Genomic DNA, 25987 nt, shown 5'->3' with positions numbered 1-25987 from the left:
ATCTCAGGCTATGATGGGGACTGAGTAATCAAACGTAACTTTCACTCAGTTTTAGGAACTATGACATCCAAGTACCAAGAATCTAGAAAAACAACCCCTCCTGACCAACTTTCTAGGAAATAATACAATTTCATTAATAACTCTTCTAAGAACAGCTGCTTAAAATCAGCACAGATGCCTACAACTATTTTTACAAATGCCCAGTCCTGTCACAAAAATCTTGCTTTGTAGCTTTGCTTGTTCTACTTCTGCACCCAATAAAGTTTCCATAATTTAACAACTTCATTTCAACTTCTGATATATTTCAGTTTTGAATAGATTGCTTTTCCCATGCAAGTTAAAAATCTCACCTCTTTTTAGAGCTGTAGATGTTCAATTTCACATTTTCTTGAAAAAAGAGTTTTCTTATGTAGAGAGTGTGTCAATCCACATCAGGTTGGTATAAGTCCTTTCATGTCCCCATTGGAATATAAATTCTTGGGTTTTTTTTCCTTCAAAATATTTTTGCATACACATACATTGATCAATATATCTACATGACTATATCAAAGAGTAAAGTGCATCAAAGATTTTTAATGACCTAGCTGTAAAATGTACAATGCAGCCTGTAATGCTAAATCAAATGCAGTGTTGGTATTTTCACTTTGATACTAATAACTGTGAATAGCCATTATTTTATGAGAAAGAGAGAAGAGAGGAGAGAAGGAGAGAGAGAGAGAAAGAGAGAGAGAAAGAGAGAGAAAGAGAGAGAGAAAGAGAAAGAAGAAAGAGAAAAAGGAGAAAGAGAGAGAGAAAGAGAAAGAAGAAAGAGAAAAAGAAACAGAGAAAGAGAGAAAGAGAAAGAGAGAAAGAGAGAGAGAAAGAAAGAAAGAAAGAATAAATACTGGAATGTGAGTAGCTGCTGCTGTCTTTTAAACACAGTCCTTATTCTTGGGCAATGTTCAGGATATTCAGTATTGTCATTAGTTTTTAATTGTAGTTGCTTTGCTATTTTCATTCTAAAGACAGAAATATCACTGAGCCATGAAACCCTCAGTGTAAGTCTATTTCAAATGACATACACAGCAGGTATGATAAAATGTCTGTAGTCTTCCTTTCATAGAAGTGCTTTCTCTTAATTGCCTTTTCTGCTGTTAAGAGCCCTGAAAATAAAGCTGAATGGGAGTTCCTTTTTAGGCAGATGATTAAACATTCTCACCCTTATATAATACAATTTCCATTTTATTTTAAACATACTTTGCATGATATAAAAATATTGATCACAGTGAGCTTTAACAATTGTTACTGCTATAAACAGAAATGCTGCACGATGGTTTTAGTGGAAATAAATTATATAGTCATTATCTCTTAAAAAAATCACAAGAAGGAAAACCTAGGCTGTTTGGTCATTGGCAGAAAATAAGTCCTTATTGAGTTCTTTACAAAACATGAACCCCAGTTATTTTCTACATTTGCTTTCCACATCTTGAGAAAAGCACGAGTCTGTCTCTGAAAGCCCCACAGGGTCTCTGGTGAACATTAAATTCCAAATATTAGCAAAGTTTCTGTTGTTCTTTTGTTCTAACGGAAAAATGTACACCAACATAGCAAGCAGTGCTCTCTTGGCTAATTCAGCAGTGGTCTTTTCCAATATGTGGGTACACAGCGGCAGACTTCTTCACTGAAATAAAATCCAGCATCGCAGCGTTTCGTTCGCACTGTACACGGTGGTCTGTAACAACTGAAAAAAGAAGTGGGCATTAATATAACATGATCATTTATATTTACCTGGAGCAGAAATCTTAGTGCCTTTACACTACCATTTCTCAATGGGATGTTTAATTCCATATATTTAAACTTCTTTTTATGTCCTTGCAACTAATTTTAGTTGGACTATTCTTCACAAAAGACAATGAAAGAATAATGAATGCTACTGAAGACAAATTATTCTACTGCAACAGATAAATACTCTAACACATTGCCTGGTTATAGTCACATTCTTATCTTCAGTAGTAATTTTTTAAATTAAATTCTGAATAGGATGAAATTTTTCCGTAATCAAAATGGCTTGTTATGACCTACTACCGCTGATGTGGTAATCCAGAATCAAACGATAATAAAATCTATCATCTTTTTACCAAGGAGTATTTCTCACCTTATTCACTACTGCAATTACCCTGAGAGAGATTTGCCTACTTATGTTACACTGTGACTCTGGTCTTGAAAATGAGAACATCCTTTCAAGCTGCAAACTCTCACACTCTTTGAGGCTAGTGGGGATACATTCACCCTTCATATTGCATATCTGTGCATTCTGAAGAAAAAAATCAGAACCTATTTATGTTTTCTGATAGATCCTAATGGAAAAAGAACAGAATTAGTGCCCGCTTCATTAAAATTAATTTAACAGAAATAGAGCATTGAAATCACAAATCACATCTACCTAAGAAGCAGCAGAATTTTTCTTCACTGATTCCTTGACTGAAAAATAGAACTTAAACAAAGATAATATCTGTGGTTGTCCCTGAACCCTTCCTTTTCCTATTTTATTTTTCTATTAAAACAAGAGCTTGACCTAAAATAACCTTACAATAACAATGCTAAATACTTTCTGGTGTATAATGGAGACAAAGTACAAGTCTGGGTTTTTTTTCAGGCACTGGCAAGGAGTCAAAAGACAAAAGTATATGTTTTGAATTGCAGCACAGTTATACTTAAAACTTGCACTTAAATAATATGTGCCTGATTGTGAAACACTGATATTATGATCTACCTCTATAATTCATACTTACATACATACAGTATGCTATATTAAGGCAATGTCACTCTCTTCTTCCCTAGGTAATTCTTGTTTCAGCCTTGTGGCTACTCTTACTATTGTTGTAGATAAGTTAGTATGTTGTGTGCTTATTCTGGGCACCAAGTTACTACTTTACAAAATTTGTTTATGATATGAGGTCTACATTACACTTACATTCATTCACACCAGTTAGTTCAACCAATGAACCTGGCTATGAGGAAAACAATAAAGAATGAGGAAGACAGCAAATATGACATTTATTAACTAGTCACATCTTGTTCAGTGTTTTCACTGTCTTTCATCATAGATTAGTTCACCAGTGTGGTCTCTATAATTATGGGAGTAACATTAGTTTGTGCCACTTAATATAAATATTTGAAGTCAGTGTAGCCTACTGATCTTTTCCCCAAGAAAGTTTGGAAACAGTGGTAAAAGGCAACAAAAATGTGAAGGTATCTAATATTCTCCACTCCATAGAGATGCAATGAATGAAACACTGAACTAACCTTTTTGCCTGTCTCTGACATGGAAGTTCAGACTATTTCATGTACTGAATGACAGTAAAATGAAATAAGAAGAGGCAAAGCCAAACTCTTCCACATACCTATGGTTGTACATAATGAAAAGCAGCCACGTAGTCATTAAGTATGAGGAATTCACTTTGTTTAGGATTCATGCCTTTATGTGAACTACAACTTAATTCAGAGTTGAAAGTGCTATACAGCATGTCTCCCACGTGAGCTTGCGTCTAGCAGCAATCAAGGTCAGGTTACCGCAGTCTTATGCTCATTTGGGACGTTTCAACAGAGCAAAAAAATCCCTCTCCTCCTCTAAAATGCTTTGCAGATGATGTCCCTAGTTATCTGCCCCTGCCAAAACTGACCAAAATAAATTTTTGAGGTGATAGCACAGGGTGAATAGCAGTAGAGTCATTGTAACTACATAAATGTGGTTTCCTTAGGAAACTGGTGAACAATAGACCAGGTCTTTCAAAAGATTTGGGCTGAATGCTGTTTATGGAGTGTTTTCATGTGACAGATGTCTGTTTTGATGAGGATAATCTGAGTATGCTGGAGTTAAGAGAGATGTTCAGTCACTATACACAGTGCTGGACAAGTCAGTGGCAACTTTCTCTTCATGGTCAGTAACAGTCATTTTTTTTGCTGCAGAATGCCCAGACTGTCATTGTGGGCAGTCTAACAACCCACAGATGAAACCAGTAGAAATGCTACTTCTAGAGCTGATAACAGCATGATCACCTTAAAAGCCAGTATGCTTTTCTTTTTTTTTTTTCCCCCTTTCTTTTTTCCCATCCTGTGTTTTGTAGATGACTTTGCATTCATGCAGGGTATAACACTAGAGGCAGAGGCATTTTAGGTACAGCTGATAAAAATATCAGTGCTTCAAAACCAGAAGCTACAAGGATCACTTGTCTCCACAGGGAGCTGTCTAGCACATAGCTACATGACTCTGCCCATGTCTGCACACAGTTACGGAGTGGTACCTTTATTTATATGATCTCGGGATCTTTCTTTCAAAGACAAACAGGATGTTGTAGGATTTTTATTCCTTTTAGAGATAGCTTGTGCTGAACAGAGCCAAAAAATGAGAAACCTAAGCCCCTTCTGAAATAGGAGAGATTGCATCCTCTAGTTTCCTTGATGATGCTAACATCTACAGGGCTACTGGTTGTAGAGTAATACAATACACAAATCTTTCTTTCTCCATACACAGACAAACTGCTTAGAAAAGACAAATGCCTAAAAGCAGCCTATATCACACTGTCCTTGGAAGTGAGAAAGTGATTCAAACTTTTTATCGTATTCAACCACAACACAACAGAGAAAAGATGAACTCAAGTCCCTCCTTCAGATACCAAGTCTATAAATCAACACAGGCAGCATCAGATATTTATTATGGCATTTCTTAGCTTTTTAAATGCCTGACTTCACCAGGTGAATGTTCTTTTAAAAAGCAGGTGGTTTGTATTTGTAGCACTGCTGGAAGTGCACTCTAAACTATTGCAAAGGCTTTGTAATATGCAAAGCTTATGTAATCAGGTTGCTTTCTTTTCCTCTGCAAACATAAAATTCAAATTATATCATCTGAATGATCAAGAAGAAATAATTTCTAGTGTTTCTAACAACTCTATTTCATTCAAAAGAGCAAACGTCAGAAAACAGGTAATGCCAATTATTATTAATCTTTTCACCTATTTTAGAGACTTTAACATGTCACTCCTAGTATCAGACATTTTTGCATTATTCAAGATGAACTCATGTATATATAGATGGCAATATATTTACTCCAACTAACTACCTGTTATATTAAAAAATACATAAGGTTTATTTTTGCTAAGCAACACATTACTACTGACATTTAAATGTCCCAATTTGCTATTTCCATTTCCAGTGCATGAATTGTTATTTGTCCTTGGTATAATAGTAATAAGTCCCCTGTATTAACAAATAAATAATCTTTCGACTCCAAATGACATTGTTTCTGGCTTAACAAAGTTATAAGAGAACTGACTTGTAAGAGAACTTTCCTCAGATAATATACAAAGCAGAAATAATATTGTTTGTTTTGCAGAACCTAAAGTCTTCCACATTTTTATATATAGATTGCTAATGGTAGTGTGCTACATCCACAGCATTAGCAGTCATGGAGGGAAAAGGTCCTGTGACATATTAAAAAATTGAAGAGTTTTCTTCCAGACCAAATCTCATTTCAAATGATGAATGTCGGCACTCTGTGTTATAGTTACATATGTCTACTTTTCACAGAATCACCTAGAGTGGCAAGACTTTTTATGCACTCATAGTCTTTCAGTATAAGTTGAAGGAAATGAAGGCTATGCAAAAATTTAGGAAGTGAAAATTAATGGCGGTACCTCCAGAACTAAGCCCTGAAATCTAATTAGGAATATTTGAGTTTTTTGAATTGTAAGATTCTGTGCTTGGGAAAGACAGGAGGATTTTAAGTAGCATAAACCAGAGGGAGCTTACAGTTCATTTTCACAAAGGACAAAATCAAATTCGCACGAAGTATAAGAAACTAAACATGCTTTAAAAAACTTATTGTGCCTAGTAGTTTCCTCTTAGAGATTATAAATGTCATATGAGATAAAACTGAAGACAAATTTACTGTTTACTTAAGACTACAAAGCAATTCAACAGGACAACTAATGCTGCAACCCAAAACTTTATACTTTAAACATGATGAGGGAATTAAAGACAGTTTTTACCTGCATGTCTGGTGATGAAACCTTTTTCCTTTTAAGAAGCATTTATTGGGAGATTCTATACATTCACAGATGCATTTTGCAGGATTTAGGGGCTGATATTTAGGACAGGTCTTTTTACACACACACTGGCACTTTTCTTCATCAAATTCCTTGTTGGGCCCACATGAAGCAGGGATAAGTTTGTTTTTGCACATGCACTGACATGATGATCTGTCTAATTCTTTGTGAGGTCCACAGCTTGAGGGCCGCACACCTCCTTTGCAGACACATTGACAGGTTTCTTCATCCAGCTCCTTGTTGGGTCCACAAATATGGAATCCTTCAGATGTGTCTAGAAATACAGCAGAGAAGTCACCCCATTACCAGAATCTTTTTTATGTGAAGTAATGACAACAAATCCATAACTTTTAAGGTCCTTCAAGAACAAGCATATGTCAAAAGACAGGCAACAACTAGTAATAGTATCGATACAGAAAAACATACAACTAATTACTTCTCATGTTTTTATTTTCTCCTTTAGGTGAATTAAAGCATGGAACTATGTTTAATTCTTTAAGCAAACACGCTTACCAGTATCTCCAGTGTGAGAAGAGAAACCAAAATCATGCTGTGCCAAACATCTGCAAATTTGATTATTCCAAATATGATTTTTTGGACAGGTCTTGTTTGCCACATGACACCTGTGGAATTAAATGCACTGTTGATTTACTACCGTAAGAATTCAAGTCTAAAAAGAATCAGTTTTAGGTGTTGATTGCTTTAGTTTCTTTCCATTACAAAAGTCTTTCTAAGGGTGTCAGCTCATTCATACTCTTATTTGTAACTCCTATCAAATCTGTTATTAATTAACATTCTCCCCACTACAAGGATCTTCAACCACTTGTTGAAGAAACCTTCTCACATTTCAAGTTTTAGCTGAAACTTGTAGAAGCTGATATATGTACTTTGCTAATGTGTTTGGAAACAGATCTAACCCTAGAGCATAAGCCTTGTATAGAAAATAGAACAGTATAAAAATATTTGCATGCCAAATACTGCATAGATGTTAGTAGGCATAATTTTCTACACTGTTTTTTTTTTTAAGTACAAAAATGTTTTCACATGTAAGATGTCAAAAGACAGCTGATACTAGTTTCTGAATGAATGCTGTAGGCAAAACTTCAGTTTATCAGATTCCTTCCCCCCTTATGTGAAAGTTATGTGCCATTAACTGACACTTTCCCATCAGTCACTCAAATTCTGGACAGCTGTCTTGAACCTAAAGATTTGGACTCCAGCAGCTATGCCTCTTCACTTTCATAAGAAAAGACAATAAACAAATTAACACTTTAGTCCTCTTTACCTGCTAGAGTTTTTCAGCCAAGGTAGTGGTACCAAAGCAAGCTAAAAATCCAAGCAGCAGCTGTTGTCTTTTTAAAGAATGAATGAACTGAGCTAGTGGGAGAACCACAGGGAGAATATTTATATGTATTATTGCATCTTCCTTGCTTTCAAACTCTTCATCAGCATAGGTGATATGGCAACTTTGAACTAATCATGCCTAACTTCATGTATCCAGGCTGTGTCATTTATTCATTGTTTCTGCAGTATTTCTAAAATCCTCCTCATCTGTTAAGACAACACATTCCCCTGAGCACCATTACTCACACATTCAAAAATGCAGGTGCTGGGACACTCTTCCATGATCATCATTCAGGTACACCACTCCCCTTCAACACATTAAACCACTCTGCTTGTAAAGACTGCGGTAGTTTAACATCACCCTGCACAGCCTCATGTTTTAGCAAACTGGTGTTTTCAGATTTCATTCCACTAATGATCTTACTCTTGCTCCCTGACTTGGCATATGTTTCCTTTTGCCTGCCTCCTGATTCTGCTTGAGAAATAGTACAGATAATTTACAGACATATTATTGTATTCTGTTTTAGAACAAAAACCAAACCAGCTCATGCCTGGAGCAGCTTGGCTCTAGCTGGGACTGTGTAACTACAGAAGGAAGCCAAAGTGACAGTATGAAGAAGACAGCAAGCAAGTGTGAACTCATGAGAAGACAATGTTGATACAGACTCCCACCTACCAGACCTTGAACAAAATGATATGTATTTCAGCACTAGGGTTTGGAGACACCCAGAAAAAGAAAGAGGCACTGATTGTTTACATGCTCTACTCTGGTTTCTAGTACAGAAAATTGCCTGAACTTTTAAAATGACATTTTAGGAAAGTTCAGGAAGGCTAGAAAAAAAAACCCTGATGCAAAACCACTTTGCAGAAAATGTCATCACTTCTTTCCAAATCATTGTCAACTCAACAGAAAAAAAAATCATGGGAGAAAAAGGTCATGTTAGAGACTTGATCTAAATTATGTATATGGAAGGCTCCTCTGTTCCATCCTGCCTCTAATCACTAGACTTCTAAAACAGAGTAGCAATTTTGTAACTCAGTTGCATGTCTTGATGACATTCCCTATAAATAGAGAAAAGTACAACTTAAAATACCATTAATCCAGGAGGTATTCAGAAACACTGGTTAATGTGAACTGACATGCCTTAGCCTCACAAGTATATAGAGAGAGCTAATAGATTTTAGAAGGGGGAAAAAACTAAAACAAGTGGGAGAACAGGCAAAGACCTAGACCTTAATTCTCAGGATGAAGTTCTGCAGAAAATGTATTGTATATAAAAAATACTTATTATTATTATTTATTATTTGTATTCTTAGATGTTATTTCTCTCTTCTTTCTACCATGTGCCTGTGCATCTTGGCATAATCCAGCCTTGAATTCTATTAAATCCCAAATGTTAATACCTTAAAACCAGAGACTGTACTCTTAGGCTTTTCTTTGCAGTGACACATAAAAAAGGCATCATTCTATTAGTGTTAAAATGAGCATGTACATAAATACATGCACACATGCAGATCTGCCACTGTGGCAAGAAAGCAGCTTTCCACATTTTGGCTTAATAACAGCTTCACTAGCACTCAAATCTATAAATACAAATGTTAAGGAAAACAATACATTGAAAAGAAATTTAAAAACCCCACTTGGATACTGGGTGCATCCAGGCACCCACCAGGAACATGCAAATGTCTTTCTTTCTAGAATCTTTAAGCACTTGACTTAGTGTTTTATTGTTTTTTTTTTTTCTGTTTTATTGTACAACACTAAACTTCTAGACAGTACTTAGCAGTAGAAAAGGCCTACATATATTCTAATCTAGTACTGTTCTGTCTTATCTTTGCTGAAGCATGATTCCTTACTCACAGGACAGTCAGCCACCCATAAGTGCTGGTCAAAGTCTTTTATCTGTACACTTACCTCCCTCAACTACAGGTAGCTATTTTCTGGCTAGAATAAACTCTTGCACAGGTAATTGCAACTGTTCTTAATCTGGAAACACTGAGAAACTGGCAACAGTCAACATAATTTGAGTTTATTATTGACTCTTTGGTTTTGGTGTTGTTTTTCTTTAATCATCTGTTAATTATGTGATTAAACAAACTACTAATAGATTTACTACCTAACATATTTCTAATCCATTGTTTATGATCCATGTTTTGATGAACAAATGAAATAATTTGAATCCAAATAAAGTATAACCTGTGTTTAGCTGGAACACGCCATACAACATCCAGACTTAAACAGAATGAAAACACAGACAAAAATGCTTAGCTCAACATCTCTGGGAATTTTGCACTATTCACTCACCTTATTAAAAATGTCTACAATTAATTCCAGTTCTTCCTTAAAGCAACTGTTAGTCTATTACATATTTTTGGCCTCCTAAATATTTACATGTCATGAAATTAACAGTCAGACCTCTGAATGAAGGAAGGAGTCCTTCAAGTTTTTTAGTAACACTTGTTTTGGTGCCAAGATTTCTTCCCCGGCTTTTTTTCATTCAAAATCACAAAAAGAAATCGATATGCTAATTCCACAGAGTGCCAATTAACCCTTTATTTTCCCTTCCAATTCAGTTTTATTTTTGCCTCTGGCATATGAGACTGTTAGAAAAGTTAAAAGATTCCTAAAAAACAGGCCTATTTTAAAAAGGAAAACACAATTTGAGAGAGAAATGTTGTCTCCTCCTTATTAGCAAATGCAGGTATTTTTAGCTTAGCTTGAATCCTTTTTTTAATAAGAAATTCATTTTGTTATGTTTCCTTTAAGTCTCAATTGGATGGTAGCTCCTTCTTTCAAGCAAATTCCACAAATGACATTATTATTAATTTTAAAATTATCTCACTCCAGTTTATCTACTGGGTAGATACATGTTAATAACGTTAATTTAGTCACATTCTCTTCATGTAAAATAATGGCAGTTCCTTTGCAAGATGCATTGTGCTACTAATGTGTAGTGCTCCTACCAAGTTTACCTATCTTAACTATGAAAGCTTCCAGCAATACTTTAAGTCTAACCATATAGGCTTGCTCATAATGTGTAAGAAAGGACAAATCTCATACTTACTGAGTTTGTGTTGCTGGCAAGGAACGTCTTATGATGGAATGAACTTGTCTGTAGACATCCAGCTTGGACATGCATCGGCAGGATGTGTGATTGGCAAAACTGACCGTTACAGGTTTGGGGCCATGCGAAAGAGGCACCGTGATCTCAAACAACTACAAAAGGGAAAGCAAAGCAAAATACTTTATATAGATCAGTAACGATCTGACTAAAACCAATGTAAGGATGTACAAAAAAACCCAAACCTATAAGGAACTTAAGTTCAGTTTTTTATTCTCTTCCATCATTCGGTGGCATATTCAACTAAACTGCTAAATAATTATCACATGCAAAATTAATACAATAGATATGGTATGACAATCACAGTTTTCATTGTTAAACCCAGTTATATGCCTGTTTTCTTGCTATAACATTTAACACAAAAGTGGAAAATGTACAAAGAACTATTTTTTCTAGAGGATACGACTTCAAATTGGCAGCCTTTAAAAAACCCCAAACTCTAACATTTAGCATGTGCTTCGAAAAATTGAAAACCAAGAATAATATGAAAAAGGGGTAAGTTACAACCTCAGTTTCACAATTACAAAAACTTGTATTAAGAAATATCTCCTACTGACAAAATAATCCCATAAGTGAATTCATAAAATCCTAATTTTAGTGGGAAATACAGTTCAACTGGTGAAAGAGGACAACTTCAGCAATACCTTGTGGTAAAACTGAACATATCATAACAGACAAAGAGTGAGACTCAATTCAGTTTTCAATTCAGAACATCTACTTTATCAAATTAAGTAGGTTTTGCTGTAAGACTCAAATCTCAATAGTCTCTTGAAAAGTTAATTAGGACAAAATCATTAGGTCAAAGTCTTAAAAACCATTTTTTTATTCTAACTAGGACAATAGTGCACTGCTGCCTTTTAGGTGTGTAGTCATTCTTCCAAACACATTTAGGAACATTTCTGTATCTTCTGGGGACCTGGCTACCTTTAAAAACATGGTCATTGATTATTATACCAGTTCCAGTTGATAAGACTGTATAACAAGACTTTAATTTTTAGCCAAGGTCTACTTGCAAGGCTCTTTTATAATCAATAACTTTATAGTACAGCATATTGGCAGTATGCAAATTTAATCACAATATTGGTAATTTAAAATGCTTTAAATACAGCTACAGGATGTCTTGAAAACAGTACCTTGCACTGAAGTATGCAAGTGAGCCTGAGTACTGACAAATAGGCAGATGTAGTATTATGGGATGTATTCACCAAGTACCTGCATGGTAAAAGGACACTTGTGCAGCCAACATAAAAGCTCATTTTATTGATAACCTAAACTATGCAACTGAAACCTAAATTGTATAAAATATATCAACTCTAACAGATATTATCTATGTTACAAAACAAATTTTGACATCATTTAGGGATAGGATCTTTAAAAAGGTTTAATATTGTGAGTGTCATCATACAAGAACTGAAATGGCAAAAGTATTACATTTGTATTTTATTCTGCAACAGATGATTACAGTGCTATTATTTTTGCTACAAAAAGCACCATGTTCCTTATATAGCTTTAAATGTGTTAGTTTTCCTCACTAGAATCTAAAAATGCAAAATTATATATGTTTACTTCTATAGAAGGAAAAGGAAAAGAGAAAATAGCTTCTTGCATGTTTCAAATACTGAGGAAAAAGCTATCCATCTAAGGAACTACCATGAAAAAAGTTTCTCTTGTTAGACTTCTAGCCAAAGCATGTTAACACTTGGATTCTGGCTCCAGCTGCAAAATGAGCAACACTTCTTAAAATTTTGGTCTTGAGTCATTAATAATATAAAGGCACAAGTCTAGTTTAAAGCTCGGTACCAGTAAAATCAATGCCTAATTATCACCAGGCACACCTCCAGGGTTTTCACTAAATTCAACCCAGAATTCTGGAAGAAGACTTCTAATCAACTTTTTATTCTACTTCTACTTTACTTCTACTTTTTTGCTTTTCAGACCAATATTAGCTCCATTACCCTTATCTATTATAAAATTTCTTTTAAATTAATCACAAAAAGCATTCTTACCAAGATGCCTTATCCAAGAAGAGCAATAATCCCAACATGGAGCTATCTTTTTCATAGTAATACATTATATGAAGATAGCTTTATGTACTTATTAATTATTTAAAAAAGATCCAACTACTTGAAGGCCATCACAAGCTTTGTTATAATCCACAAACTAGGAAACTGGAGAGGAAGAAGGTAGTATTGTAGAAAGAGACAGAAAGGACCATGTTTATGAAAAATAACTTTCATTTCTGGCTACATTTGAGAAAAATACTTGCTGAGTTCTTTGAGTATATTTTTTAAACAGAGGACAACACAGCTGTTGAGACCTCTAAATATCCAGACAGTTAAGAATCTACATATGCAAAAGCTTTTACAGTATTTAATATTTTCTAGGAAAACTGATTCTTAGAAGACTTGTATGAATTGAGGGACAGAACAAAGAGTATGAACTTAATTACAATATTACATATGTAAATAGAATCTTGTTTTTTCTGCTGTTATGACAGATTGCTTTTGGGAAGCTGAAATAAAAGCTTGCTACAGGGATAAGTGACAAATCTTAGAAAGTAAAATAAGTGTGATTCTTTGACTGGACCAAACTGCAGCTGGAAAAAAGGGGCATGTTCTGTACTTCCTCTATTCTTGCAGCAGATCAGTTTACCATGCAGCAAAACATATCAGACTCCAGACTACTGGAGATGGCAGCATAGGATTATTGCTACATTTCCAAACCACTCAAAAGAGGTAGGTCCCTGTCTACCTGTTTGTTCAGCTTCAGGAGATCACTGAGAGAAATTCTACAAAACCAGCCAAGATGTACCAATTATGAGTGGAAATGATGGTGAACATCAATTATCTTAATTTACATTTATCCTTCCACTTAAACTGTGAAAGGTATCAGTTTAGAGATCAATATTGCCATCATGCCATTAGAGATCAACTATTCCCATTAATACTTCAGCGGTGCAATGAGAAAAGAGTCTAGTAAAATGATACAAATGTAGACCAGCTTCCTTCACCTCACTGAATGACCTTCAGTTGGTTCAACTAAATTCTCTTAATAGTAATGTATTTTACATCCCCCAATAGTAGCTGCTGTTTATACACAAAGTCAAAAACCTAGCCAACTATTTATATTAAAGATTATATTTGATATTAACATTTCCAGTCTTCACTTTTGTAAAGTGCTTAAGGCAATACATGAACTAGCATTTGAAAAACAATAGAAATCAGATCTATTTGCATTAATGGAAACGCTGGAAGTGAAATACTGGGGTTGGAATTACTGATTTGCTCTTCCCACACTTTTGTCTGCACATGCTACTGGGACACTATACTCTGATGCATACTGGAAAATGAGATATTTATTATCTTCTGATAATGAAGATACATCAAGAAGATATTTCACAAGAAATAGTAGTCTATTAAAGAAAATGTATTTAATACTCAGAATAATTCAGTTTAATTAATCCTTGGCATTTGGAAATAAGATCCCTTTGAAAGAAAAGCTATATTATACTCCCAGCTACAATAATGAAGCTATTTAAGTGTAAGTGAATAAACTCCCAACATACATAAGCTGTATTTGAATCATCATCTAAATAAAACATTTCAAATTAGGTAAAACGTGACCATGTGGAATGCTTTCTGGTTTTGATAACATCTCAATTTAGTTTTTGCTCATCTTCCTCATCCTGCTCCATCACAGGCATCTTATGGGTCACAGCTTCATCCAACAGAACAACAAGCTCAACATCTTCTGTAACTGTAGGGCATGTTTGGCAACATTCAACAGCAAAATGTCCGCATCTAGAAAGGATATTTCCATGAAAAATGCACCATAATATGAATATATGAGCCTGCTTCTTGACTCTTCTTCATTGACAATATTGTTGGCTGTGGCTACTATTGTTGGTACCCATATTGCCCAAACGGGTAATTCTTCTTGGATATCAGATAGCTTGTATTTCTGTCTGATCACTAATCCAGTAAAGGATTGGTTTTACTGCGTTCTTAGAGGCCCAAATCTTCTCTTCCTTTCCATCTTCAAACATAGCAAAAATCAGACTAATTTGCACTACAGGCAATAGGGAAAAGACATTTCCTTCAGGCACCAATCCCTAAAGACAGATATTCAGGACTAAAGACTACACAGAATGAGCTCCAGTCCCAGAAGAACATGAAATCTCATAGTAGTAGGGATTAGGGCAGTGTTTCCAAGGTGAAGAGCTTTTATTGCTCACAGTCTTCAGAAAAATGTGAGTACGGAATAAGGGGTATAATGTGCAGATTTGGGCTGGAGTAGAGTTAACTTTCCTCACAGTGGCTAGTATGGGTCTATGCTTTGAATTTGTGTTGAACACAGGGTTAAGAGCATAGGGATGCTTTCGTTATTGCTGAGCAGAGCTCACACAGAGCCAAGGCCTTTTCTGCTACCCTTACTGTCATTCTGGCAAGGAAGTTGGGGATGCATAGGAGATTGGGAGGAGACACAGCTGAGACAGGTGACCCAAACTGACCAAAAGGATATTCCACACCATAGGACATCATGCTCAGTATATAAACTGGGAGGAAGAAGGAGGAAGTTTAGGACATTTCAAGTAATGGCGTTTGTCTTCGCAAGGAACCGTTACGTGTGATGGGCCCTGCTCCCCTGGGGATGGCTGAACATCTCCCTGCCCATGGAAACCAGTGAATTAATTTCTTGTTTTGCTTTGCTTGTGTGTGCAGCTTTTGCTTTCTCTATTAAACTGTCTTTATCTCAACCCATGAGTTTTCTAGCTTTTACCCTTTCAGTTCTCTCCCCCATCCTGCTGGTGGGGGAGTGTATGAATGGCTACGTGATATCTGCTGGCTGGCTGGGGTTAAACCACAACAATAGTACATTAAACAGCAAATTAAAGTACCATTGAATGAGTATTGCTTGAGTAAGAGGCAAATACTAAAAAAAAATAAAATAAACTCTGCTTGCCCATACTGTCCTTCACCCTTTTGCTACCAACACCACATGTCAGGAAAACAGTGGAAAGCAATTACAGAAGTAACATGTGATCGCACAACTGAAGAGCATAATATATAACCCCCAAAAAATCAAACCACACAAGATCACAAAGCTGTCCTAATCTCCTCCACAGAAGCTAATAACTTCAAACATAAATCAGTAACACACTGTTAATCTCAGTGTAGTACTAACGGAAGCTCCGCATAACTGAACAACAGTTGAAAACCATAAATAGTTAATGCATTTCATAAGAATTCAACACCTGCTATTCAGCCAGTCGAAGGCTGTTTTGTCACAGAAAGCCAGATGGTAGGTATTCCAATCTTTCACACCATTTCTAATATTTCTCTTTAAAGTACTGTGTTCGGCCTTTGTCTCCTTAGGCCTTCATACAATATGACAATTCTCAATGAGCCTCCTCTCATTTCAGCATAAATGAAGTTTCACTTTTCAGACAGCCCACAAAGCCTGATTTCCCTTCCCTGTTTTTGGGATTCTTAGCACCATTTTTAGCATTCTGGCACATGTACACTTTGTCCCAGCTGCTTTTGCATCAAGCAGGTTCCTTCCTTCACAGCAAGATAAAGGTAGGCATATCAATGACAGGCTCTCCCAAGAAGATGGGATTTCAGTGCCTTGATCTGAAACTGTATCAGATTTTTGTTCAGCTCCAAGTTATGTTGCATTTTAGTTACAAATAAATCAGTTTCCCAACAATTTCGTTTACCTTTTAAGTCTTCAGTTTTCTAAACAGTTAAAAGTCTGCATATTGTCTCAAAGATAACAAAAAACACATTCCTAATACAAACAAACAAGTATTATATCCTTTACCCTAAAATAAGGGAACATGAAAATTTGTTTGTAACAATAAAACCATGTACACTTGTTTCTCAGTATAGTCCAAGAACCACCAGTTTTCTGATGTTTTAAAGCAAAAACCTAAAAAGCAAAAAACCAATACATCAAACTGAGTCAGACATTTGGCAGAGAAACTTTCAACACCTATTGTTAAAGAATAGCAAAGATAGGCTGAGAATAACAACAGAGTCTCCAGTGGAGTACGTTCAATAATCTTATTAATAGGCTACTTAAACTTCAGTTGTTTACCATTGAATGAGATTATCTGTTACTACAAATGTTCTTTCCCCCTTTTATTCTGTCATGAAAAAATCAAGAGCCTTATACAATAAAATGCTTAAATAGAAACTGTGTGCTAAAACCCTGACACTCATTGGTATTATGGATTTTAAACAAAAAGTTTAGGTTGCAAGACATCTTTTCATTTTTTTCTTTTAAAGATACATATTTTCTGCAGTTTCCACTGACCATTACCAGGATGAGTATATATCTGTCTTTCAGGCAAGCCAAACTTGAAAAGTTCATCTTCAATAATGAAGGAAGGTAATTTTTCTTCCTCCTTCTGGTTTACACAATCTGTAGTAAGGTGTATTTTTGGCTCAATTCTTAACTCCCTTTCCACCGCACCATCCAAAATGAAAAGGCAGCATATCCTACAGACCTGAGCATCAGCTTCTTATATTTGTATTTTCTGCCTCCCTGTACAGACAGGTATATAATTAAAGCAGTTTTCAGACTGATACAAAGGTAAGTGAATAACTGTATTATTTGTGCAATCAGGTGTGCAAAGTATTCTCCCATGGATTTTCCCTCTTTTACATGTCAGGTTTTTAAATCCTTGAAGATCAGTTCATATGGTCTGTACTGTATTTCTCAGGTGAGAATCACAGTAAGAGGATACCAGGCAAAGGTGTCTCTGAATTGTTCTACCCAGGCAGACTGGGCCTTTGGCACTCTGCAATCAGCAATTACTGTGATGTCTAGGCCTGAGCTGTGTTTCTTGTTTCTCTCCTGCAGACCACACTCTAGTAGGCGTTTTTCAATTCCCATACTGGTAGTGCTCTTCCTTTAGCCATTTATACAGATGGAATGCAGGACAGAAAGAAGGGTGAGACCAGAGTCTGGTCCACAATCTAGAGCTTAGCATGATTTTAACCCTGGAAAAAAAAATGAAAAGAAAAAAAAAAAAGAAAGAAAAAGGAAAAATCTAACAGAAGACTGGAATCTCTGAATGTGTGAACAAGAGCATTATTAGGACTCTTGAAAAGGAAATTTCCCATATATTCCACCTCATTGATAATTAGAATCATAGAATGGTTTGGTTTGGAAAGGACCTTATAGATCATCTAGCTCCAACTCTCCTGCCATGGGCAGGGACATCAGGTTACTCAAAGCCACAAAAGGCATACATTTTTGATTTGCTGCACAAATCAAGTGATAGCTTCTTCTTTAGACTGGAAGGACTTCATGCCATACTTTCCAGAAAAACTGTTGATTTCTGCACAAAGTATTTATTTGTTTCAGTGGCTAAATTAATTTATTCAGCACTTTCATCATATCAATATCCATTGTATCAGCACACATGAAAATTACTATTATGCTCACTGACTTCTGAAATAAAGTATAACCAAAACTGTTATTTTCGTATCAGGCAAGGGAAGCTTATCATCCTAGATACTTATAAAATTCAGGATTTATGTATGATTTTTTTTCCCAAGAGTTACATTAACTACACAGTTCTTCTGATGGACTGTGGTTTACTTTGGAAAGTTTCCCTTAAATTGATTGAGTCTGAGTTTCCATCACTTGTGATCTTTGCACTGCCTAAAGTGTCAGTAAGGCCAGCCAAATATAACCAGTGTAACAGAGAACAATGTGTCTAGGGAGATTTTTAAGCTGACCATCTAAGGCTGATTTCAAAACTAAACATCTCTATACTGAAAAAAATGAAAATAAACTATTTGAGAAATGGTACATCATCATCCTTTATTTTAATATCTAACTTTTTTTGAGAAACAGTATTTCAAGACTTATGTGTGATACAAAAACAGATAACTTATCTGATATAATAAATTTCATATTTGTTTAATATGCTTGAGTTCCTTATGCTCTCTTTTTATGTTTGAATCCCTGTTTTTTACAGAAATATTAACCAAAATATGTTTGGAACTTATGTATCTCCCACTGTTAATAGTACCTACTATGTCATTACAATAACCAGTCTAATATAGAAAAATGCATGGGACAAGGTATAAATGGTAAAGTTCAAACCAACTGAAAATTCTTGTGACATATGCATCTCCAAATTGTGAAATGGAACACCATGTACATCTCAAATACGGCAAACAGTTTCAAGTTGTTAACTTGTTTCCTGTGAGAAAAGCTCCTCTAAATCTAATTTTGAACCGCTTGGATAGATGTTTTCCCTTGAGGGACTATTACTGTAACCATGAAACAAGAAGATTTAGGACCTTTACAATAAATTATCTGAAACAAGCCAAAAAGCTTTCCATCCTGACAGCCAAGAGGGAGAATAGAATGAGACAGCTCTTTGACATCTGCTCCCTGCTCCCCTTCAACCTATAAGCCAGCACCTATAGGTGGAGCATGAAAAAGTACAGCTGAGGAACAGGTTGTTGCTATGCTAGGTAGTTCCAATCTTTGTAACCATTGTAGAATTATGTGTGTCATGGAAACAGAGAACAGCTGTTTGATTTATGAGGAACTAGAGAAAAAAATCAACACAAACACATCACAAAATGAAAAACCAACCAGCCACCTTCCCCACAGGCCTTTACTAGATAAGCCACCACTTATGAACTGTGATACTGCAGTGTCACAAAGAAAAGAGAAAATCTACTGTCTTTATGAATTAGCCTAGGGGGGTCCTCAAATGTTTTCGTAGACCTTGTACTACATCATAATTAAGAAATTGTCTTGTATCTCAATCATGATTATATAAATATTCCATAGGAACTACAGAAGCATGTTTTGTGAGAAAAATGGTACTAAACGCAAAGCAGAATACTTTTCTATTTTTTACTCAATAAAGTTATGTAGGTAGCAAGGAGAAACACAACCTGAACTAGAGAACTATGGACCTCTCCATGGACCACCACAGTGTTTCACATGGCAACCTGAGAACATCTGACCTGGTCCATTCTTGGGGCAATCAACTAGTTGCTCCCTATAAGAATAATTTCTATGGTTTGTTTTTCTATTTTTAATTAATTTTGTTGAAAGCTGTATCAGCTTTATCTATATTTTAATGTCTGGAACCAATTCTAGAGCTTGCCTTACAGTAAGACCTCTAGCTTAAACATTAGTTTCCCATTAAGCACTTCTCCTGCAGGGTGAACAGTATGAAGTTATCTTACAGAATTTATGCACCAAAAACAAAGCTAAAAAATGGTGAATCAGGAAAAAACGCAGAAGATTCCTGGTTACTAACAATTTGTTCTAATTTCTTTCAGGAAATAAAAGAAAAACAATAGTGAAAATATATGTGTAGGGTACCTGAATTCCACAGAAGGTCTTGAATCCAATACTTTTTTTCTTCCTAATTCTCATCTGATATAGGGTAAGCTGTGGTCACATAACTTTAAAAACATTTGAGATGGTGACAGATGAAGAGATATAGCTATAGCTCTCTTCTTTTATTAAGGGTTTTTTAAAACTGCATTCTGTCAAGGACCAGATAAAACTGGAAAGCAGAAGCAAGATAGAAAACTCAGAGATTAAATTGCTCGCTTTTACAGAATAGGTAAGAAAACAAAACAATGTTATTTCCTTTTTCTTCTTTCTGGTAAGTCCTTTAGGATTTTCCTTTTCAGAGCCTCTCAAATCCTTAACTACTTCTACATCATATCATCACCAATAACAACAAGACCTTCAAAATGAAAATCATCACTAAACATTTTCTACTGGGTAAAAAAATTACTTCACCCAATAGTTGTGAACAAACAGTTGAAGAGGAAGATATTGTTTACCCCAAAATGATGGTGCTCAAAGACTAGGAAATCTGTGTTACATGAAACAATTCTCTGTGACTAGATCATCCTTCATTTTAGTAAGCCAAACTTTACAAATACATTAAAAAATTCATATTTCTTGGGTTTCAACATAAAAATTATAATTCCATCTTTCAGGGAACTGGAATTAAGCCAACAGTTTCTCCTAAAAATGGGTAAAACAATAGGGTTTGAACAAATTTGATGTTGTAGCTACTCGAGTTATATTATTCCTGTGCTATGTGGTTGTGCTCCACCAACTTAAATTTACGATTTAGAAAATTCTTGGTAGAATGCACCATTTCAGACAGATAGATTTGGTGCGAAATGAGGACAGAAAATGCATTCTAAAAAATGAGTGGGTTTTTTTCCTGTTTTCTTTATGTCCCCTTTTCCTAATCCCTTCTCAGTAAGGCTCAGAGCACTTAGAAGTCTCATGATAAAGGAGTGACATTTCCATGGGCAACAATTTTATGGCTGGCTATGCAGTCGTGGATCTTCCTTATAAATATGTACCCCGTCTTCAGCTAGATGAATCTAGTTGAAAAAGGAAGCAAGATTTGCACTAAAAAGTGAAAAAGCCCACGACAAACAAAAAAACCTACCAAATACTGCAACAATAGCAAAATACCCTAGCAAACACTTTTAAGTATAACTATTTTTACATTATTTTTGAGGGAAATGTTGTAAGATAATTGTGATAATTCTTATAGCTACTTACAATAGAATAATGTAATATATGCTTCTCCTTTAAAGGCAGCTCACAAGCTCAGTGCACACAATACCTGATCACTAGCCCTGAACTTGAAGAAAAAGCCTGCACACACACCTGGAGGAAGATTCATTACAACAAAAAAGTAGGTACATTACAGCAATATCTATTAATACAGGAAAATTCAGTTCCTAAAAGGCTTTATTTGCAACATGTATCCTGTCTGCACATGTCCTACAGCAGTCTCAACTAATAAAACTACAGGTCAGGTTTTCACAGGGTGCTTGCTTCATACATGCAAGAGGCACATAGCAAAAAAAAAAAAAAAAAGCATAGCATTAAGTTTCATGGATAGACTCAAAACTGAGAACGGGACATCATAATTTATTTTTTCCCCCTAAAAAAATCCACAATAATATATTTTGGGGAAAAGAGTGTTAAACTTTTTTTTTTCCAGGCAGCAGTCTCTTCATGTGTTTTTCCTATGTATTTTGGAATCAATTTTTCCCCTTGTCATACAAGCAATAAGAAGGTTTAAAATACACATGATCATAAATGGTTTTGCAAAGAGCATTTGGACTGTAATTAAAGAGTGAGAACTTACTGTCTTGCTGATGTAATTTGTGCTGGTGTTCATACACTGGAGTCCTTCACTATTGCAGCAACCTCCACATCTGTAGATGGATACACATGGGGGTTTAAAGAAGGTGTTTGTGGTTGCTCCAAACTCTTTTCCCACATCCACACACACTTCACGTGGCATGCACTGAGTTTTTCTCCATTCAGTATCAATACCTGCCAAGTTATAGGGAATTTCATGTGTTATAAAGTAACTGTTTAGAAACAATACTCTCCTACAGTAAATTAGGATTATTTTTAAACTTTAAAACCAGAATATGCATTGCTAGAGTCACACCCTTTAGTCAGTAAAATACATCTCTCTCTGTTAACTCCTGTCTGACTTTTCTTCTTCACAGGGACATGACATACTGTCTAGGAGCAGAAGAAAAGTCACAGTGGAACTAAGAGGGAGCCTAACAAGGTGGAGGAGACCTTAAAACATAGCACCATTGAATTATGGAATGGCTTGGCTTACAAAGGACCTTTAAAGGACACATAGTCCAATCCCCCTTGCAATGAGCAGGGACATCTTCAACCAGATCAGCTTGATCAGAGCCCTGTCCAAACCTGAATGGCCTTGGATGTTTCCAGAGATGAGACATCTACCACCTCTCTGGGCAACCCGTTCCAGTATTTAACTACCCTCATTGTAAAAAAATTCTTCTGTGTATCTAATCTGAATCTTTCTCTTATTTTAACATTATTAACATTGTTCTATCACAACAGGCCTTGCTAAAACATCTCTTCCCATTTTTCTTATAGATCCCCTATAGGTACTGGAAGGCTGCTATATGGTCTCCCTGGAGTCTTCTCCAGGTTGTCTTCATACAAGAGGTGCTCCACCCCTATGAGCATCTTCATAGCTCTCCTCTGGACCTGTTGCAAGAGGTCCACATCCTTATGTTGGGGGCCCCTAAGCTGGAAACAGTACTCCAGATGGTGTCTTACCAGAGCAGAGTAGAGGGGCAGGGTCACCTCCCTCGACTTACTGTTCAGTACCTAAAGCTGTACTTGTTCTTTCTCCTATGCCTGGGGCAAGTCTCAACTCGAGTAAAGTCTAAAGAAGTACTGCATATCTCTGCAAATAATTTTAACCAGTCCCACACAGTACTTCACTTGAATACTATATATTAGAAACATTAAATTTTAAGCCTACACACTTAATGTGAAATTAATTTAAATACATGTTTAGTTTGTTAACTACAAGAGTGGAATTCAAAGCAAAATGTTATTATTTAGCAATTACATACAACGTGATTTAATCGAAGGGTGATATTTGTGCCCAGATTATCCATACAAATTTGGGTGAAGATTTTACATCATGTTATACAGCCTTTTACCAAATACAATCTTACACTAAATGGACCAGAGACTTGCAGCTGTACAGGTACCTTTATTCTCTTTTGGCACCAGATTTTGGTAGGCTGTTCAACAAAAATGGAAATTTTGCCAAATGTGCACTTTAAAGTCTCCATTAAGGTACATGATTTCCAATATGTCAAAAAAATACATTTTCTGCTATAAATCCTGCGTTTCTCTGCCCGCAAGCACTTGCTTAAAGTAAAAGGTAATATATTTTTATCCAAGCCATTTGAAACGTGCCAAAAGGTATTGACATATTGGCTTGAAAGCTGTTTTGTTCTTGTTTTAGCATAACATCATGAAAACTGCTCTCTTGTAACAGGAAAAAGCTACAAGTGGATTATTTGGCATCCTAAGGCCATAATGTGTAAGAGAAGAAAGCATTACCAGTCATGATGTAGTTGCAGAAAATGAGCAGAATCAGTTCAACAAATCCAACTATGAGCACCCTCTTTGCTTTCTGCAAAATTGGTACAGCCTCTACAAAGTAGGATTCTTTATACCTTAAGACAAGCACTTAACTTCCTTTGCCTACTGAGCTGAGAAAGCAATTTTCTTACAATGGATGTATCCAAAATATGCCTGCGGAGCAATTTGTTTCATTACGGAAGGCTGACTATCAAAGATTTTATATTATAGACATCACATCTAAACAAACTGCTGAGGTTGATTTACTGACGATGTTTAGTTTTAAGATATTTTTTACACAAACGAAAAGTGTTCAGATTTTAATTTATTGTGTGTTAGAACGTGGTTTGTGTCGTGTACTTACTTTTCAGGATCTCTGCATTATAGTGTGCTGCAGCAAATTTCAGGGAATCATCTGATCTTGTGTCAAAGCTGGAGTGTTCCCTGTTGTGTTGCCAACCTCCTTTCCTCAACTGACATTTGAACATTTTCCAGTATTCTGGGTAAAGTACTGTCATGAGTTCATCCACACTGGACACAGATCGCAACTGCTCTTCCAGGTCTTTGCTTGCATGAGCCTGTCAAAATAACATGCAAGATTAATTACTTTCTCTATTACACAAGGTTTGCTGGAAACTAGGCTGAAAAGCAACTCATGCATTGTAAGATAAAGTCCTCCTCAAAGAGGTCTCTCATTACAAAAACTGCTTCTGTCTGTCAGTGACAACAGTACTACATTGACAAACACTGCAACATTTTGCTTCTGTGACTAATTCTTTACCACACTTGTAGTTCAAAACATCTGCATAAGAAAGGAGCTATAGCATTAAGTCTATACAAGTAGAGTTTGCTGATAAAAATAAAAAGCAAAAAAAAAAAGCTTTTTTATCCTGGAAAGATAAGTTTTCATGATAAAATTTTGAATGCATAAACCCCAAAATAGTTACATGATGTTCATGTTACTTAATATCACAACTGTAAAAAGTAGCACCAAAATTTTGCCCCTTTTCCCGCAGTCCAGGAAAATCAAAACACGTAGAAATGCAAAAACAGTTGAACTAGGGGAAAGAAAAGAAGAAAATAATTAGTGTTATTTTATACCTTTTTAGGGAAAATCTGAATAAGCAAATTCAGGAGTAGGTAGGAGTCAAGGTCTTTGGTACCTTTAAGAATCTAAACCGCATACCCCCTGACTCTACTCTTTAGGCCTCTAGGCACTACAGTCTGCAGCTTGTTTCGGTATTAGCCTCGAATTCTGTAACCTTGCTTTTTTATTCACTGGCCTTTACACAAACTCATTGCAATTACAGTTTTCTAAATGGCTGAGATTTACATTCCTGTTTATCAGATTCCTCTGTCCTCTCAGATGAAACAAACTAGTGAGTCAAAGAACTGCTGTCATTCCTTGCCCACTCTCTCACCCATGAATTGCTGACTTCCCAAAGGGAAGGGTAAGTATGGAGAAAGAAAAGTACTGAAGAATCTTTAGCCACCTTCTTGGACAATGTGGCCCTTAGATGGCAGTACAAGATATAAAATATTAGATGTACACTTTGCACAAATTGTCTAGCAACTGGCTGCAGAGTGTACAGTTTGCTCTAGTCAAAGAACCACCAGGCCGTAACAGGGTAAAACATGCTAAACACAGAAATATGAAACTATATAAAATGAAATTTAAGGTTCCTTTTTAGACTCCACTACTAACAAGAAAAAGAAATTCTTTCAATTCAATGATTTTGAACACTATGTGAGTGAAACAGGTAGTTCTGAACTAGCTCACCTGAATCAAAACTGCTCCTTGTCTCAAACAACTACAAGGGAAAAAATGGCACATGTGCCATTGCATCCACTCCCTTATACAGTGTGCAATATGGCAGAAATGCCTCGGGGTAAGGCAAATTCACAGAACTCATTTCTGTAAATACAGAACTCTGAAGATGGTGAGGCAGTAGAACAGGTTGCCCACAGAAGTTGTGGATGCCCCATCCCTGGAAGTGTTCAAGGCCGGGCTAGATGGAAAGAATCCCCCCACAGCAGGGGGGCTGAAACTAGATGATCTTTAAGGTCCCTTACAGCCCAGGCCATTCTATGATTCTATTACCAATTTTAATGCAATTTTTTTATGACGAAGTGTTATGGTGTAAAAAAAATTTTTACTACAGTCTTGCTAATCACAACATCATTGCAGACTACTTAGTCCTGGGAGGTTTCAACAACCAAGCTATTGTCTCAGATACATGCTCATGCAGGTTGTCATCTCTTTCCTTGCCTCCATAGGAATGGTCATCCCTGACACAAGCATGAAGCACTATCTGGCGGCTTTGCCTTCAAATTCAATAACAACACAGAGCATCTTGCTCCTCATTGCCCCTGCTCTCCTTGCAGGATGCCACACAGGGTCTCAATTAGTGGGTCACAGACGTTAAGTTCAAGCTTAATAAACAACTAAATCAGCTACTGTCTGTTTGCTTTCAT

The 25987-nt window shown here is 36.0% G+C and overlaps 1 protein-coding gene across 1 annotated transcript; it reads right to left on the bottom strand.

Moving 5' to 3' along the window:
• Positions 1-1191: 1191 nt before the first annotated feature.
• Positions 1192-24090, bottom strand: VEGFC (vascular endothelial growth factor C; the record flags this gene model as incomplete). The annotated part of the gene is made up of 6 exons (XM_009080812.1): positions 1192-1720; positions 6027-6357; positions 6597-6706; positions 10493-10644; positions 21726-21916; positions 23877-24090. Coding segments are annotated over 6 exons (1113 nt in total), but the record flags the coding sequence as incomplete, so codon positions are not given.
• Between the last annotated feature and the right edge of the window lie 1897 nt (positions 24091-25987).

The sequence above is a fragment of the Acanthisitta chloris genome, unplaced genomic scaffold (genome assembly GCF_000695815.1).
Source record: "Acanthisitta chloris isolate BGI_N310 unplaced genomic scaffold, ASM69581v1 scaffold21328, whole genome shotgun sequence".
Taxonomy (NCBI): domain Eukaryota; kingdom Metazoa; phylum Chordata; class Aves; order Passeriformes; family Acanthisittidae; genus Acanthisitta; species Acanthisitta chloris.
Note: the sequence above shows the minus strand (reverse complement) of the source record. Positions and strands in the feature narration are given on the sequence as shown.